This window comes from Rutilus rutilus (genome assembly GCF_951802725.1).
Source record: "Rutilus rutilus genome assembly, chromosome: 15".
Lineage (NCBI taxonomy): Eukaryota > Metazoa > Chordata > Actinopteri > Cypriniformes > Leuciscidae > Rutilus > Rutilus rutilus.
In genome coordinates, this window is record NC_140220.1 from 23,970,144 (window position 1) to 23,985,687 (window position 15,544).

A 15,544-nucleotide genomic window follows, 5' to 3' on the forward strand; every position below is an offset into this window, starting at 1 on the left:
TTAAGTATAAAGTGTGACAACTAGCCCTGGTATCCTTTATTGTCGAATTTCAGATCTGCAGATGTAAAGCTAACCAACATCTCTTTGAGAATTGAATTTAAAGCAAAAGAACTAACTTTGATTAGATTCTTGATCAGGTAGAGACTGTTCTCCAGAGAGTAATCATAATATTGACCAATACTTTTATGCTTCTTCTAGCCTACCTGGTGTGAAGACGTAATGAGAGTTTGTTTGACAATAGAAGCTGTGCCTTCTTGGATTTCTGTGGATCTTGACTGACCGCATTCTTTGAGAATGAAAACAGTCCTTTGCTGGCATTCAGTAAAGTGACTTGTTTGACGAGACATTCCTTTATCTCGTCATTAGCACACGAACATGCTCATCCAACCTCATTCCAGTCTGAGGGCCAATGGGCGAGTTCTCACTCTATGTGCTATTTATCCTCTGACAAACTGCGACGACACAACACCATTTTATTTGTGCATGCTGGATCATTTTGAATCATAAAGGAAAAACTCAGTGGATTATTAATTATGAGGGGTTGAGGAGAGGGAATTATCTCTTTTTGAGGAACTGCTGGAAACCTTTGAGTCACAATGATGGAACAGGTGAGAAACCATGACATTAATTTTATTCTATTATTAGCAACTTTTAAATGTGATCTATGCTTTGTTTTTTGTTGTTGTTGTTGTTGTTGTTGTTTTTTACATAGATTCCTTAAGCACAAATTAATATATAGGCCTACATTAAAATGTAATATTAGACAGTTGTGAAGAAAATCGAATTTTGCTCACAAAAAGTACCAAGATAAAACCATAGTTACCATTCCTCATTTTGGTAGTACAATGCCATTCTTTCATGTAAATATCATAAATATGGCAATCATTCAGTACCATGGTATCGCTGTCTCTTTTGTGAGAGTTTCCATACTTATCAGTTTATTGATTTACTGAAAAGAAATTGACACCAGCCATAGGCTACTTTTGATGGAAATAACCAGAAGTTACTTAATATAGCTCTAGCGTTGATTTTCACCTCAGCTTACTGATTTCTACCAAATGCTATTGTACATTTTGACATTGACTAGTGTGAATGTATGGAATTTGTTGGGTAATGATAGCATGTCATCACATTACCGTCCCACACAAAGTGGATAGTGTTGTGTTGTTCTACAAAGTAGTTTATTTTTAAGCTCTGAGATATTGCTGACAATATAAACCTATCATGTGCATTTAAATCATATGCATGCCTTAGTGAAATGTAAGGCTTACTTTGATATTTTTTAACATTTACTACATTTCCTACATCAGGATGAATCAATAGACTTTAAAAACCTGAAGGCACGGTTCCAAGGTGAAAATGGTCTGAAGATCCAGACTAAACCTGCTGTCCCAGAGAAACCCAAAACCATCCCTCCGCTGCCAAAAGCCAGCAATACTTTGATCTCATCTATCAATGCTGCCGTGCAAAAAGGGACATTTCATGCACCACGAGTAGTCTTCAAAGATGACAAAAATCTCAGTCGCCAGCTCTCTCCACCCTGGGGATTGAAGACTAGAGAGAACCAGCCCATCAATAATGCTGAACAGCTAGATAATAACCAGAAGAAGGAGGTTAATGCTGTTAAGCAGAATCTGAAAGACAAGAATCTTCCACTGGTTCTGCCAGTGGGTCCCAAATATGCAGAAACCCCGGAGTCCGAATCCAGCCCACTTACACCTGTGTCCGTTTCACCATTCAAAGTGTCAATACCCAAAAAGTTTGTATTTACCCCTAAAAAAACTAGTAAAAATGAATGTGAGAAGACAGACCCTGTGAAGGAGGTAAACATTACCAAGAAATCTTTGAAGGAGAGAAAACTTCCACTAGTTCTGCCTGTGGCTCCCAAAAAATCAGAAACCCCAGAGCCTGAATCCAGCCCACTTACACCTGAGGCCATTGCATCAGAGAGAGTGTCCACACCCAATCATTTTGTATTTACAACTCAAAAAACTAGCAAAGATGAGAATGAGAAGCCAGACACTGCTAAGGAGGTCGACATTGCCAAAAAGTCTCTGAAGGACAGGAATCTTCCACTTGTTCTGCCAGTGGCTGCAATAAAAGCTGATACCTCAGAGCCTGAATCCAGCCCCTATACACCTGTTTCCATTTCACCAGTCAAAGTGTCTTCACCCAAGAATTTTGTATTTACAACTCAAAAAACTAGCAAAGATGAAAATGAGAAGACAGATACAGTGGAGAGCCCAACTCCATCTAGTCGTACCCCTCCTCCAAGTCACTCGGCTCCTGCAGGCCCATCTGTACCAGCCAGTCCCCCTATGGAAAGTGTACCTGTTGTCCCTTCTCAGACTTCAGCTGGAACACCACCTGTCCCCAACATTCCTACCCCGAGCATTCCAGCTCCAGGTATTCCGACCTCTTCCAGCCCTGAGCCAAAGATTCCAGAATCAGCCATTCCAACACCAATTATTCCCTCTCAAGCTGTTCCAGAATCAAAGAGTTCTAAGACAGATACCACTATTTCAGCTCCTCCTGACCCTGAACCTCTTAAACCAAATATAAATATGCTCAGTTTATCAGAAGTATTTCCTCCCCCAGAAGGAAGTCCACCTCCAGAGTTCCTTGATATTCCTCCCCCTGTTCTTTATGGAGATTTTCCCGATGGAGACCTTACTGAGCAAGCTATACCCCCTCCAGCGATCTTTACATTTATTGATCCAGTTCCCAGGAGTCCAGTTGTCTCCAGGTTAGCCACCCCTGCCCCATCCACCCCTCCAGTGATATGCCCAGAGCCCTTGGTGATGCCCTTAGAGTATACACCTGGTCCAGACTCAAGACTTATAGTCTCAAGCCCTCCTCCATATGTTCATACTCTAGCTGCACCTGTCGAGGTGGTACTGGAGAACGCTAAAGCTCTTACTCACAATACAGCTATTGACCTAGAGAGGACTGAGGATGACCAGTCCTCATCCAAGCCGCTTTCAGCCTTGACGAGAGCGGAGGAGATGGCCTCAGTTAAACGGACACCAAATGATAGCCGAATATTTAGCATTCTGGAAAGGGCTAAGAGAAAGAGCACAGTTAGCCAGTTGGCTACCACACCTGAAAATACAACCCCAACTGAGACAGCTACACCCGAGATACCTCTGCCTGAAACTTTCACACCTCTGCCTGAGACTGTCACAACTGAGGTGACTCAACCTAAACTAGCTACACCTGAAAAAGCCTCACCACAGTTTGCCACAACTGTAGAGACACTGCCTGAGAAAGCCCCACCTGTACCAGAAGTGTTTGATATACCTGAACTCCCTCCAGTTGATTATGTAGATAATACTCGGGTGCCACCTAAAACCCACCCACCTGAAACTGCCAAGGTTAATGGCCTTGATCACAGTAAGTATCTGTTTCAAGCAGGGTGGACACTGTGTGAGCTTGCCCACAATTTTGTTGTCTAAGATCAATTTCATCCATCATAGAAGGTTATTCTTATTGTAGGGCAGTCTTGTATCAATAAGTGTGGCATTTTCACAGACAGCCAAAAATAAAATCTTTGCCTCGAATTAAATTTTGTTCAGTGCTACTGTTAATCAACACAAATCAGTTTTTGATTAACTTTTCACAAATGTAAATACCTTTTAGCAGTGTTTAAATGCCTTTTTGATTGTGAGGAGTTGGGTGGATTCCATACGCTAGGAAGGGTTGGTATGCAGGATATGTAAGTCTTTTATGGCTTGTGTTGGGTAACATTTTTTTCATAATTAGAATGACAGAGAATATTTTGTCACAAGGACATATCCGCAAGAGTAAGGCATTTTGGTTTTTAGTTAAACTAAATGCTAATTAGGCTTAAATATATTATCGTAAGTAATTGTTGTAATTAGACCATATTGCTCATAGAGACATCCTTTTCAAAGAGAAAATAATTGTTTTCATTACAGCTTAGATTAAAATGATATTTACTGTCAATTATTGGGTATTAAATATGATTGTCACCTAAAATTTTGAAAAGAGAAACACTTTGTTCCATCTCATGTATTTGATCAGGCTTATAATTTCATAAGTATTAGCCTTATGGCAGGGATCTGTGTTAGGCCCTCTGTTATTCTCAGTATATATGATGCCACTTGGAAATATTATAAGGAAACATGGAATTAATTTCCATCGTTATGCTGATGACACTCAAATATATATTTCATCACGGCCAGATGAAAACGCTAAATTATCCAAATTGACAGAGTGTGTTAAAGATATAAAAGACTGGATGACGCGTAATTTTCTTTTATTAAATCCAGACAAAACAGAGGTACTAATCGTCGGTTCAAAAAACCACCCACAAAACCTCTCGCAATACAACTTTAACATCGTAGGATGTCCTGTTACTTTATCCTCTACAGTAAAAGACCTGAGTGTTATACTCGATTGCAACCTGTCTTTCGAAAATCATATTTCATATGTTACAAAAACTGCCCTTTTCCACCTTAGAAACATTGCTAAGCTACGTAATATGCTATCAGTTTCTGATGCAGAAAAGTTAGTTCATGCATTCATGACCTCGAGACTAGATTACTGTAATGCTTTATTAGCTGGTTGTCCTGCATCCTCAATAAACAAGCTACAGTTAGTCCAAAATGCCGCCGCTAGAGTTCTTACTAGATCAAGAAAATATGATCATATAACACCGATTTTATCATCACTGCATTGGTTACCTATAAAGTTCCGTATTAATTACAAGGTATTGCTACTGACTTATAAAGCCCTAAACGGCTTAGCTCCAGTCTATTTAACCGATCTTCTATTGCCCTATAATCCATCGCGCTCTTTAAGATCACTAAATTCAAGGTTTTTGGTCATACCTAGGATATCCAGAACCACCAAAGGAGGGAGAGCATTTTCACATTTAGCGCCAAAACTCTGGAATAGCCTTCCTGATAGTGTTCGTTGCTCAGACTCGCTCTCCCAGTTTAAAACTAGATTAAAGTCGCATCTCTTCAGCCAAGCATTCATATAATATTTTTAATCTTACAGTTCAAATTACAATCCGGCCTCTAGTTAATAAACGCCAGAGGAGAACTGGCCACCCGACTGAGCCTGGGTTCTCCCAAGGTTTTTTTTTTTCTCCATTGGGTCACCTGATGGAGTTTTAGGACTCCATTAGGTCACTTGATGGAGTTTTTCGGTTCCTTGCCACTGTTGCCTTTGGCTTGCTCAGTTGGGGATATTATGGGGATATTTAATTTGATTTTATCAATCAATAAATTCCACTAGAAACAAACCTTGTTGTATTGTTTTAATTTAATACTGTGAAGCTGCTTTGATACAATCTGTTTTGTGAAAAGCGCTATACAAATATACTTGACTTGACTTGACTTGACTTATGGTTCCTCCATTTTCATTCCATAGTCTGTGCTTCCTCGACCTCACCATTTTTATTCGCTTTGCAGACATAACTTTCTCGTTTCGCTCACTCTTCCTCATATTCTTTTTGATGGTTATAAATTTTGGTATTTCTTTTATCTTGTTTGGTTTAGAATTCAGCAAATGCATGCACAAGTTTCTTAATTTTCTTAACAATAAATATGTCCAATAAACATCATTAACAAGATACATTTACTTGGCAAAAATAAGTGTATGAGATAACACTTCTTTTAACGCTTTTCTTTTTTCTTTTTTTTAACAAAATGTGTTGAATTTTTTTTCTTACACCATCTGCTAATTTTCTAGCTTTATGTAATTTTTTTCTTAATTCTGATGTATTTTTAAAACATTTTAATCAAGCTTCTACACTGTAAAAAAAAGTTGCTCCCTTAAATCTTTAAGTACTGTACAATCAACTTTTAAGTAATTTCAACTTAAATTAGATTAAACAGACTTAAAAATGAGTTAAATCTTGTATCAATCATAAAAGTTATAAATTGCTTAACTTAATGTTAAAGTTAATTTTGATGAGTTAAAGCAACGTAAAAACATATGTTGTCAACTTATTGATCATATAATTTTTGATGTATGTTTTTTTTTGTTGTTGTTTTTTTTTAAATGGTGGTGGTCCAGTGGTTGTCCATTCTAATATTTATTCTCGTGTTTCTGCAGAGATGGTGACAGTGGTCAAAAATATGTACCCCCCTCCCCCTCCGCCTAGGAAGGCTCTGCCAGCCATACCCACTGTGGACCCTCCACTTGAGAAACCAACTCAGTCTCCTGCCAGAGACCTCCAGATTCCCACAACACAATTTGAACCTCTTGAAACACAAGGTTAACTTTCTTAAGATATGTTTCTCAGAAGTGTTTGTCCACTAAATGTGTACATTAACATTTGTTTTCTTCATCAGAAGATTCACTACATGACAAGTCATCTGGGGATGTGATTTATGAAGATATTGAGAAACCCTTGGCTCCAGCAGTTTCTACCTTTAGGCCTCCATCAATCCCATCATCAGATTCTAGTTCCACAAGGCCAGTTTCAGTTCACGAGGAAGCATTCCTGAAACAGTTGAGCCTAAAACAACAGGTTCAAGAAAATGCGTTTCTGAACACGTGTGATAGAGACATTGTGGATGTGGATTACAGGTCTGTGAACTCTGGCTCTCCAAATCCAGACACTCAAGCTGCTGTACCTCAGGACTCAATGCAAAGCTCACCTGCCTTGTCTCCATCAGGGTAAGCCATTAACTTCATGATGATTTAGTGTGGCCACAGAGAAAAAAATGGCTTTTGTGTATGTGTTGTCGGTATTGCGTGACTTTATTTTTATTCCGACTTTCCTCCAGGACCCTTGAAAGAGGTCACAATGTTAATGAAGATCAAGCAAACAGTAAAAAAGGCAAAACAATAAAGAATAAGAAACAGAAAGGACCTCCAACGAGTAAGTGAAATAAGTCTTCACTAAAATAGGCTAATGTTGTTGTGAAGTGTGTTATTTTGTCTTGTTTTCTGTAATCTCATCTCTGATGACCTTCTGACCTCCATAGAAATGATAAACACAGTTTATTTTAGATTCTCTTTTTATCTACAAAGTATTCTGCTGACTAAAATATGTTTTGTATTGTTTGCGACTAGATCCATACGACGATTCAGCGGTTGTGGTACGTTTTTTTGGTTTTGATTTGTTTTGTTTTTACCATTATTGTTAAAAATTGTTTTAGAATGACTGTTGAATATCTGAATGTTAATGTCAGGACATTTTGTTTGCAATACTAATAATCCTACTCTTTTGTAGCATTATCATATGACATGTTTTGTATCTTCTAATTGCATGTTCCGTTGATGAAATGATCTGTTCAAACATATTGTTGTCTTCAATTAATCACCTAAGAAGGCTCCACCTAAACGGTTGTTCTCCAGGTTTGTAGCAACATTATATATTTTTGGTTTGTTTTTAAACTCCTGATATCTATTTAAACTGCAACTACATTCCCAAAATAATCTCATTGTAATGATGAAAGACTTCAATCCGCAGGAAGAACTCAGGAAAAGCGGTAGATGAAAAAGAACTAAAGAAGAAAGAGAAACAGCGTGAAAAGGAAAAAGAGAAAGAGAAGGAAAGAGAAAAGAAGGAGCAGAAAGAAAAGGAAAAGAAGGAAAATGAAATGAGAAAAACATTTAAGGTATATTTTTCCATTTTTGGATATAGCAGTATTTCTTACACATGTCAGTATTTGTATCCCAGGCAGCAACATAGTGTCGGCCCACATCTGGTACATGTGGAATCCACACGTACCAGATGTGGGCCGGATCTGGGCTGACACTATGTTGCTGTCTGGGATGTGTTTGCCCTAAAAAATTAACCTGATTATTGCAACTCTCACAATCCATTACTTAGTACAATCCAGATTCCACTCCTCAGGTGCATTTACCATCACTAAAACCCGATAGTTTAATCAAAAGTGAAATGAGCCTTACATTTCAATTTCTCACTAACAGCAAGTCTTGCACGTGACAAGTTCAGCAAGTGATGTGCACATGTTCATGCAACTGTCTGTGTGTATTGATGTTTAATGCAGATCACAGGCCAGGAAGAGGCCATGTATCATGTTAAAGTGATTGAGGACTGTAAGGGCCGTAAAAACGACCTGCCGGTGAAGGTTGGAGACACCGTGAGCATCATCCGTACCAACAATTGCCCTAAAGGGAAATGGCTGGCTAAGGACAGCAACAACAAATGTGAGCGAAACACAACAAATTAATTGAATGCCATTATATGCATATCTTGGCACACACATAGTTAGCAAGACGCTAAATCAGTATTACAGATAAATGGCGTGCAGAATATAAGCATTGTTATGAATTTACCCTGATAAGGACTAAATGCCTGAATAGATCTGTCACTAAGCAAAGACCTGAACGAGTCCTTGAGCTTTGACTAATCTGTTAGACTGTGTATGTAAGAGCTTATCTCATTTTCCAGATGCTTCTGCTGGAATGCAGATTGGCAATGTGCTGTGCGTTGTTTTTTCAGACGGTTATGTCCCGGTGGAGAGTATGGATATGAACATCAATGGAATTATGGAGCTGGGGAAGATGACAACAGCATCTAACAGATCCAACGGCAATGGACACAAAAACACAGAGGACATCAGTACAGACACCAGGTAGCCATCGAAACAAATATAGGCTACTGCAATATACTGTATAGTAGTAATGCTATGCTAGCATTGAGTGCTGATCTTGATCTGCAGTTTACAAATGAGATTTTCTTTATTTTTATCTGTATTTTTTAGGACCTCAGAGCATTATGACATGAACCATGAAACCTGTAAGCACCTTCTTTTAATATTTTTTTTAGTAGTAAATGTTTTATTTTGTATTATGTTTTGTGTGTTTGATCCGGATATTTTATTGATAGCTTTCTACTGCATCATACTAACTAGCCCCGCCCACTGTGAAATTTCATTGGTCCAAAAATTATACATCAAATATTCTCTTCACTTTGATTGTACCATAGTAATGCTCAGAGGTGTAAAGAGTACCTGAAAACTATACCTAAGTAAAAGTAGAGATAGCTTACAGCAAAATTAACTCCATTACTAGTTCAAGTCACCAATTCCAATGCAACTTGAGTCCCAGACAGCAACATAGTGTCGGCCCAGATCCGGCCCACATCTGGTACATGTGGAATCCACACGTAATTAACTAATTATACTCAGATACTTTACACCTCTAATAACACTATGTTTTTTTTTGGACAGTACTTTGATTTTAATACCATTATATTATTGAAGTATTTGGATTACCTTCTTAAAGTAGCACGGTAAACATTAGAGGACTATGGTATTATAATATCATCTGATACAGTACCATCAGAGAACCATGGTACCAACACAATTTTCATAAAGGTAATGTCTTTGGATTGTGCTGTTTTGGGTGGTTATAATACAGAGTACAAATCCCACTCTTGACAGGAATTAAAATTTCTAGTTCATTTAAATAGTATGTTTACAGCTATAAACACTTTATTATTTTATTTTCATTGTATTTCCTCAGTCTCAGAAGAAGACAGTGAGGAGTGGACAGCTGATGATGATGAACCTGTGTTTGACTCTTCCAATGAAACCTCACACATGTAAGTATTACCTTGTGTGTTTGTATGTGCCCTTCTATTTGTTCTCAGTAACAAAACTTGACTGTTAAGCTATTGTATTGTTTACATGAGGTGTATGTTCAATTGATTTCAGAGGGCTGAATCAGTCGCTGGCCACACCAGCTCAAGGTGAGTCACTGATGATGAGACATGACAGAAAAATGTTCACAGGAAACTTAACCAGGAACAGCCAAGACTGAGATCAAAACTCTGGGGAAACTGTCATTATAGCTACAGAATGTCATTTACTTGGTCGTAGTAGACATTTATGGAAGAATATTTCCGCCATCTCAGCAAAAAATAAGCAAAATTTACGAGCCAAAAACTAAATTGGTAAAATGATGAAAAAAGTTGGCATTTTGTCAAAAAGTCTAAATTATGAGCTGAAAGTAAATGATCTCATTAGGTCAAAATTAAGATGAGAAAAGTTGACATTTTGACAAAGTCGAAATTGAGCTAAAAGTAAATTATGACATTAAAAGTTGAAATTATGAGTTAAAAGTGTCAATTATGACATACAAAGTCAAAATTGTGTCATAAAAGTCAAAAATATGGGCTAAAAAGTCTATTATGACATTACAAGTCAAAATTATGAGCTAAAAAGTCTATGACATTAAAAGTCATAATTATTAGATGAAAAGCCATAATCATATGACATAAAAAAAGAAATTCGACTTTTTTTAATTTGTATGTCATAATTAGTGCTTTGTATCTTGTAACCATTTTTTTATTCATTCTTTTGTCTCTGTCGGTCAGGTCCTGTCCAGCCAACCCAAACTGATTCAGTTTACATGAACGTGCAGTAAGTTCTATTCTATTCACTAAAAATGACACACACTGTACTAGCTTTGATCTGAAAGAATCTGTTTTACATTAAAAACACAAGAATGATCATTTGTTTATTGCGCGTTGCAGACCAAAACAGGAAGCCCTTCAAAGACTATCCACATTCTTTATGACACCCTCTCAACTTCTCCCGCAAGACAGCAACCCAATGTAGGCCGTCACTTTACGTACTGTCTATTTTCTTTCGAATTCACTGAAACTGATTGTAAATGATAAGATTACAGGATAGCAAGTGATAATGGTTTCTCTACTTCCTTTTTCGTCATTTGGTCGTTTGTGCATCCAGAATGCCAGAGCCTAAAACAGGTACGTTTCGACTCTCTGAACCTTAATAACATAAACAATCACATCTACCCACACTCACTGATTTTTTTTTTTTTTTCTGCTCTTTCACTTCTGGTTTGATCTGTTAGCACACGAAGAGAGAGAAGGCAGTTCGTAAGTATTCTCACAAATATGTGCAAGTTCTCAAACGTAACACAGACAGTAATTTATGAGATGTCTTTTCCCAGCTGGAATATGCAGTCGGACTGGTTTTACATGGATGTTTGAGATGTTTTTTTTCAGAAAGCATGTCTCATTCCTTCAGCCTGTGCAGCACCTGATGACCTGATAATGCTAACTTGTGTTGTTGTTGTATATTTCCTTTAGAAATCAAGAGGAAGAAAATTTTGATGTTTCAGAACTCCAGATTCTTCCTCCTCCGGACCTGTATGCCGACATCATAGCTGGAGACTCCATGCCCATTTACAGCAAGTACGTACATTGAACACATGTTGACCTTTTGCGACAACATGCCCCAGTGGCAGAACATGTTGTTGCAATATATAGAGTTAGTTGTCACAGTGGATCCATTAACTCTTTCCCCGCCATTGACGAGATTTTACATACTTATAGCCGCTTTCCGACCAAGTAGTTACAGGAACTTAGTTCTAGGAACTGTCCACTTCTAAACAGTTCTAAGAACTACTCTCCCCCAAACTCAGTTTTGCTGTTTGCGTTCGCACTGGCCAAGCGGCCATAGGAACTGGTAGGAGGGGTAAGGGAGTGACGCAAGTACGGTGACTTTTATTTTGACGGCACGACGGACCTTTATTTTGGAGGCGCTGAGAACGCCAGAGCAAACAATGCTCGCATTCTCTGTGTTTATTAGTTAGCGATCTGTCTAACAGTACTGTTTAATATGTTATTAGATAGAACTGTAATTTAACAAAGTATATTAAAACAAGTAATAAAAACTCAGTGAGTGTTTTAGCGCAATTTTCTCACGTCATGGGATCACAACACTCAAAATTAATTTTTTGAAGCATAAAGGAAAGATTTTTGATCAAATCTTTTTTTCTAATATTATTGTAAATTCTAGAAGCTATCGATTGCAATTTGTTTCAACTCGATAGCTATTATGGTTGCCGAGAAATTAGCAAAAAACAGAATTTTTTCTGGAATTTCCAGGAAATCCAAAATCTTTTCCTGGATTTTTTTTTGTGCGTTCCCGAGATTAGACCTTCCTTAACATAATGCCGAAAACCCGAAGTCTCTAGGTGGTCTGGTTGAGGAGTAGATAGAAGTGCAAGATTGGTGCGCACAGACAGAACAGAACAGAAATCATGAGTTGTTAATCGCAATTTTGTCCGGTGGAAAATTGCGCTAAAAAGGTTATTAGCCTATGCCGTGTGGTTGATGTCCAGTGTTGCTAGCTGGGCAGATAAACATAATCATGTTTGGCTTGGTCCCCGCAAAGTTGCGTTGGATTTTCTCTTCAGCATAAAGGTTTAGAGACCCATCTATCACTGTTTTCCATGTTTGTATAACTTAGTTAGTTTCTGGAGTAAATATAAAGGCTACAATCTGTGTGTTTACATTCTGTTTTAAAAATGGCGGGTGCTGGTGCTCCGCGTGCGTTCGGTCATCAGCGTACACTAACGTCACGGATAGTTCCTATAGTGCTGGTTTAGACCCTACTCTGAAGTAGGACCTAAATTAGTTCCTTCAAATGGAGTTCCTAGAACTAAAATCGTTCCTAATTCCTGCGGTGCGAACACGCCGACATCCGGGTACTTTAGCCAATAGTTCTAGGAACTGTGAAAAGGTTCCTCCGGTCGGAAAGCGGCTATTTATGACAAAACGCTTCCCCACCATTGAGGAGTTATTGCGGAAATCTGTTTTCACTGTTATATGGTAGCGCTGTTACAGATCTTCTGAAATAGAACTGCATCCCCACATCCAAAAAGCAAGTGAAGAGGGAGATCTGCGTAAACCAGAAGGAGCGGATAAGCGCATATACAGCATATACAGTACTAAATGAAAACTGCCAAGCGTTACTGAGAAAAATGTCGAACCCATGAACACTGTAAACATTTTTTACATTGCTTTAACTCATCAAAATGAGTTACACTTTTTTATAAGTTATACAAGATTCAACTAATTTCTTTTTAAGTCAGTTTAATGTAACTTAAGTTGAAATGACTTAAACATCCAAGTAGATTGTACTTAAAAATGTAAAGCAAACAGTAACATTTTATATTAATATCATTTAAAATAACTGTTTTCTATTTTAATACATTTTATAATGTCATTTATTCCTGAATTTTCAGCATCATTACTCCAATCTTCAGTGTCACATGATCCTCCAGAAATCAGTCTAATATGCTGATTTGTTGCTCAAGACACATTTCTTATTATTATCAGTGTTAAAAGTTGTGCTGCTTAATATTTTTGTAAAAATACCAACATTTAGGATTATTCGATGAATAGAAAGTTAAAATAACAGCACTTATTTGAAATAGAACCTTTGTATCATTATAATTACTGTAAAAAAATATTTTATTTATGATTTGTTATCACAACTTTTTATCTTTTGTCAAATCAACTTAGATAAATAGGTGGTTCAGTAGAGTAATATTTTGAGTTTCTATTTATTAAATCAATCTCCTCTGTTGTATTCACCCAAATTTTGAGGCAACCCATGTAACTTACTTTTTTAAGTTAAACCAACAATATTTTTTATTGTTTACAATTTTGATCAATTGAATGCATCTTAGCTGAATTTGCTGACCCCAAACTTATAAACAGTATAACTTGTAAATAATTCAATTAATAAATAATTATATAATTAAAAATATATGTAAAACATGCTAAAATTGTTTAGAGCAACCTTTTATTCCTGCTTGACTTTTAACATTCAGTGCAGGCTTTATATCTTCACCCTGGTCATTTCAGACCTCTGGCTTTTTTTTTTAATGCTACATTGATGTTTACTGACATTTTAGAGAATATGTTTGTCTATTCTAGGCCAATCAAACTCGTCTCAAAATAGCCGAATAGCTCCGGCCGCAAGAGGGAAAGATGGACTGCGCTGGATCTTCACTCTGAGTTCATAACCCTCCTGTGGGGCGTGATTTGATGAGTACCACAGTAAATGTCACCCACACAAGCTCAAGAAGAGATGTGCCTGTCAAGTGGGAAGAATAATGTTTGTGATTGTGCATCTGTCTGTAAGTGTCTGCAGGCGAGTTCTTCTATATTCATGTATATTATGTGCATTCTGTGTGAAAAAAAGCCCATGCGTGGTGCGGTGAGAAGCTCTTCAGATTACTTAGACCCTTGCATCTAAGTGTTAGTTCACTATTGTGTGGAAAAGACAGTCTGTGTCTAGAGGTTGTCTAATAAGTTTAAAATCATAATTGAACAAATGTGTTCAAAGCACGAGAGTGTATGCATGTTGAAACAGCTTGGCATTTGGGTTTGGTTTTAACAGTAAACTGCCATGTAAACCTTTAAATGCAGTAAAAAGTCAGCATTATTTTAGCGGTATAATTTACTTACAAGTCAGGATTGCGACTTAAATGTTTATATAGCCATACTCTGTATTTGTATTAGATTAATTAGTATTATATTATTCGTTTTATATTTTACAAGCAGTACTTTGCGTTTAAGTGTTCTCAGTCTTTAGGACATTAGGGGAAATATGCTGACGCTTTTAGTGCAAGTTTGAGTGCTGTTTATTTAGTTATTCTACTGCATGTACTATGTTTTCTGCTGCAGACAATAAATGCCACAGTTGTATAAAATCTTCTGCCTTTGTTGTTTCAAAACTGTTCCCAAAAGGTTCCCCTGATTTTTCCAGTATAGCAGCTCAAGTACGGATTAAATAAATAAATATTTTGTATAACTATAAAAGCTGCAAAAATATCATACTGATCTGTAAAAAATGATCGTGATTTTAACAGTAAAAGACTGTAAAAATGCTACAGTGAAAAACTGTTAATTGGTTAACAGAAAGTTTCCTTACTATATACGGTAAATAACTGTGATAGATCTAACGGTACATTTAATGTAATTTTACTGTAAAATACCGTTACATTTACAGTTTTTGGAAGTAAAAACGAACAAGTGATTGTATAATTTACAGTGATAAAACGTAAGTTGACATTCCCACAATTCCCTGCGTGACACTTCACATCTGATGTATTTTTGTTGAAATAACTATGTTTCGTCATAGTTTTCTTAGTTTTTTATAATCAGTTATGCACATTAGGGTTTTATGTTACATTTAATGTTGTTAAATTAATGTTTATTGTATTTTTAAAATTTCATGTGTGTTACCATGATGGTGTTTAATGTTTGTGTGAATGACACTGTGCACCTTCTACATATTAATATTAACTTTCTTGTGGAAGAACTACTTGTGATTAGCTTTGATTAATCATGTGACTCTCATTACTGCTGTGATTGTTGGTTTGTCAGTGTAATACTATGGTACAAAACAGATATTGATACTTCAACAGAATGTTGAATTCACATGTTTAAAATGTTAAATTTACATGTTACTCCGTAAGTATGTTTACGGTTTGATGTGATTTTTACAGTATTTTTCTGGTAACCACAGCTGCCAGTTTTTTTCCGTAAAAACAACGGGATTTTTTTTACAGTAATGTATTTGAAAGAAGCATTTATTTTATATATATATATAAAAAAAAATGCATAAGAGTAACATTGTGAAATATTACTATAATTTAATATAACTCTATTTTAATATATTTTAAAACTTCATTTATTCCTGTGATGGAAAAGATGAATTTTCTGCATTATTACTCCAGTCTTCAGAGTCACATGATCCTTCAG

The 15,544-nt window shown here is 36.7% G+C and overlaps 1 protein-coding gene across 1 annotated transcript; it reads left to right on the plus strand.

Annotated features, from left to right (window-relative positions):
- Positions 1–387: 387 nt before the first annotated feature.
- Positions 388–14,486, plus strand: LOC311305488 (uncharacterized protein). Its single transcript, XM_084433250.1, has 19 exons — positions 388–608; positions 1,311–3,393; positions 6,088–6,249; positions 6,327–6,654; positions 6,765–6,859; positions 7,054–7,079; positions 7,310–7,338; positions 7,454–7,601; positions 7,998–8,157; positions 8,453–8,585; positions 8,715–8,749; positions 9,478–9,556; positions 9,669–9,703; positions 10,331–10,376; positions 10,490–10,570; positions 10,707–10,726; positions 10,834–10,858; positions 11,072–11,176; positions 13,712–14,486. The coding sequence occupies exons 1-19, from the start codon at positions 597–599 to the stop codon at positions 13,734–13,736; spliced, it is 3,627 nt and encodes a 1,208-aa protein (XP_084289376.1). The 5' UTR covers positions 388–596; the 3' UTR covers positions 13,737–14,486.
- Positions 14,487–15,544: the final 1,058 nt, after the last annotated feature.

What these genes read in the sequence shown, in the direction of transcription:
- LOC311305488 (XM_084433250.1), top strand. An exon ending in ACAGAAAGGACCTCCAACGA is followed by an intron (nt 6,860 to 7,053) that starts GTAAGTGAAATA and finishes GTTTGCGACTAG; the next exon opens with ATCCATACGACGATTCAGCG. An exon ending in CCGCAAGACAGCAACCCAAT is followed by an intron (nt 10,571 to 10,706) that starts GTAGGCCGTCAC and finishes TTGTGCATCCAG; the next exon opens with AATGCCAGAGCCTAAAACAG.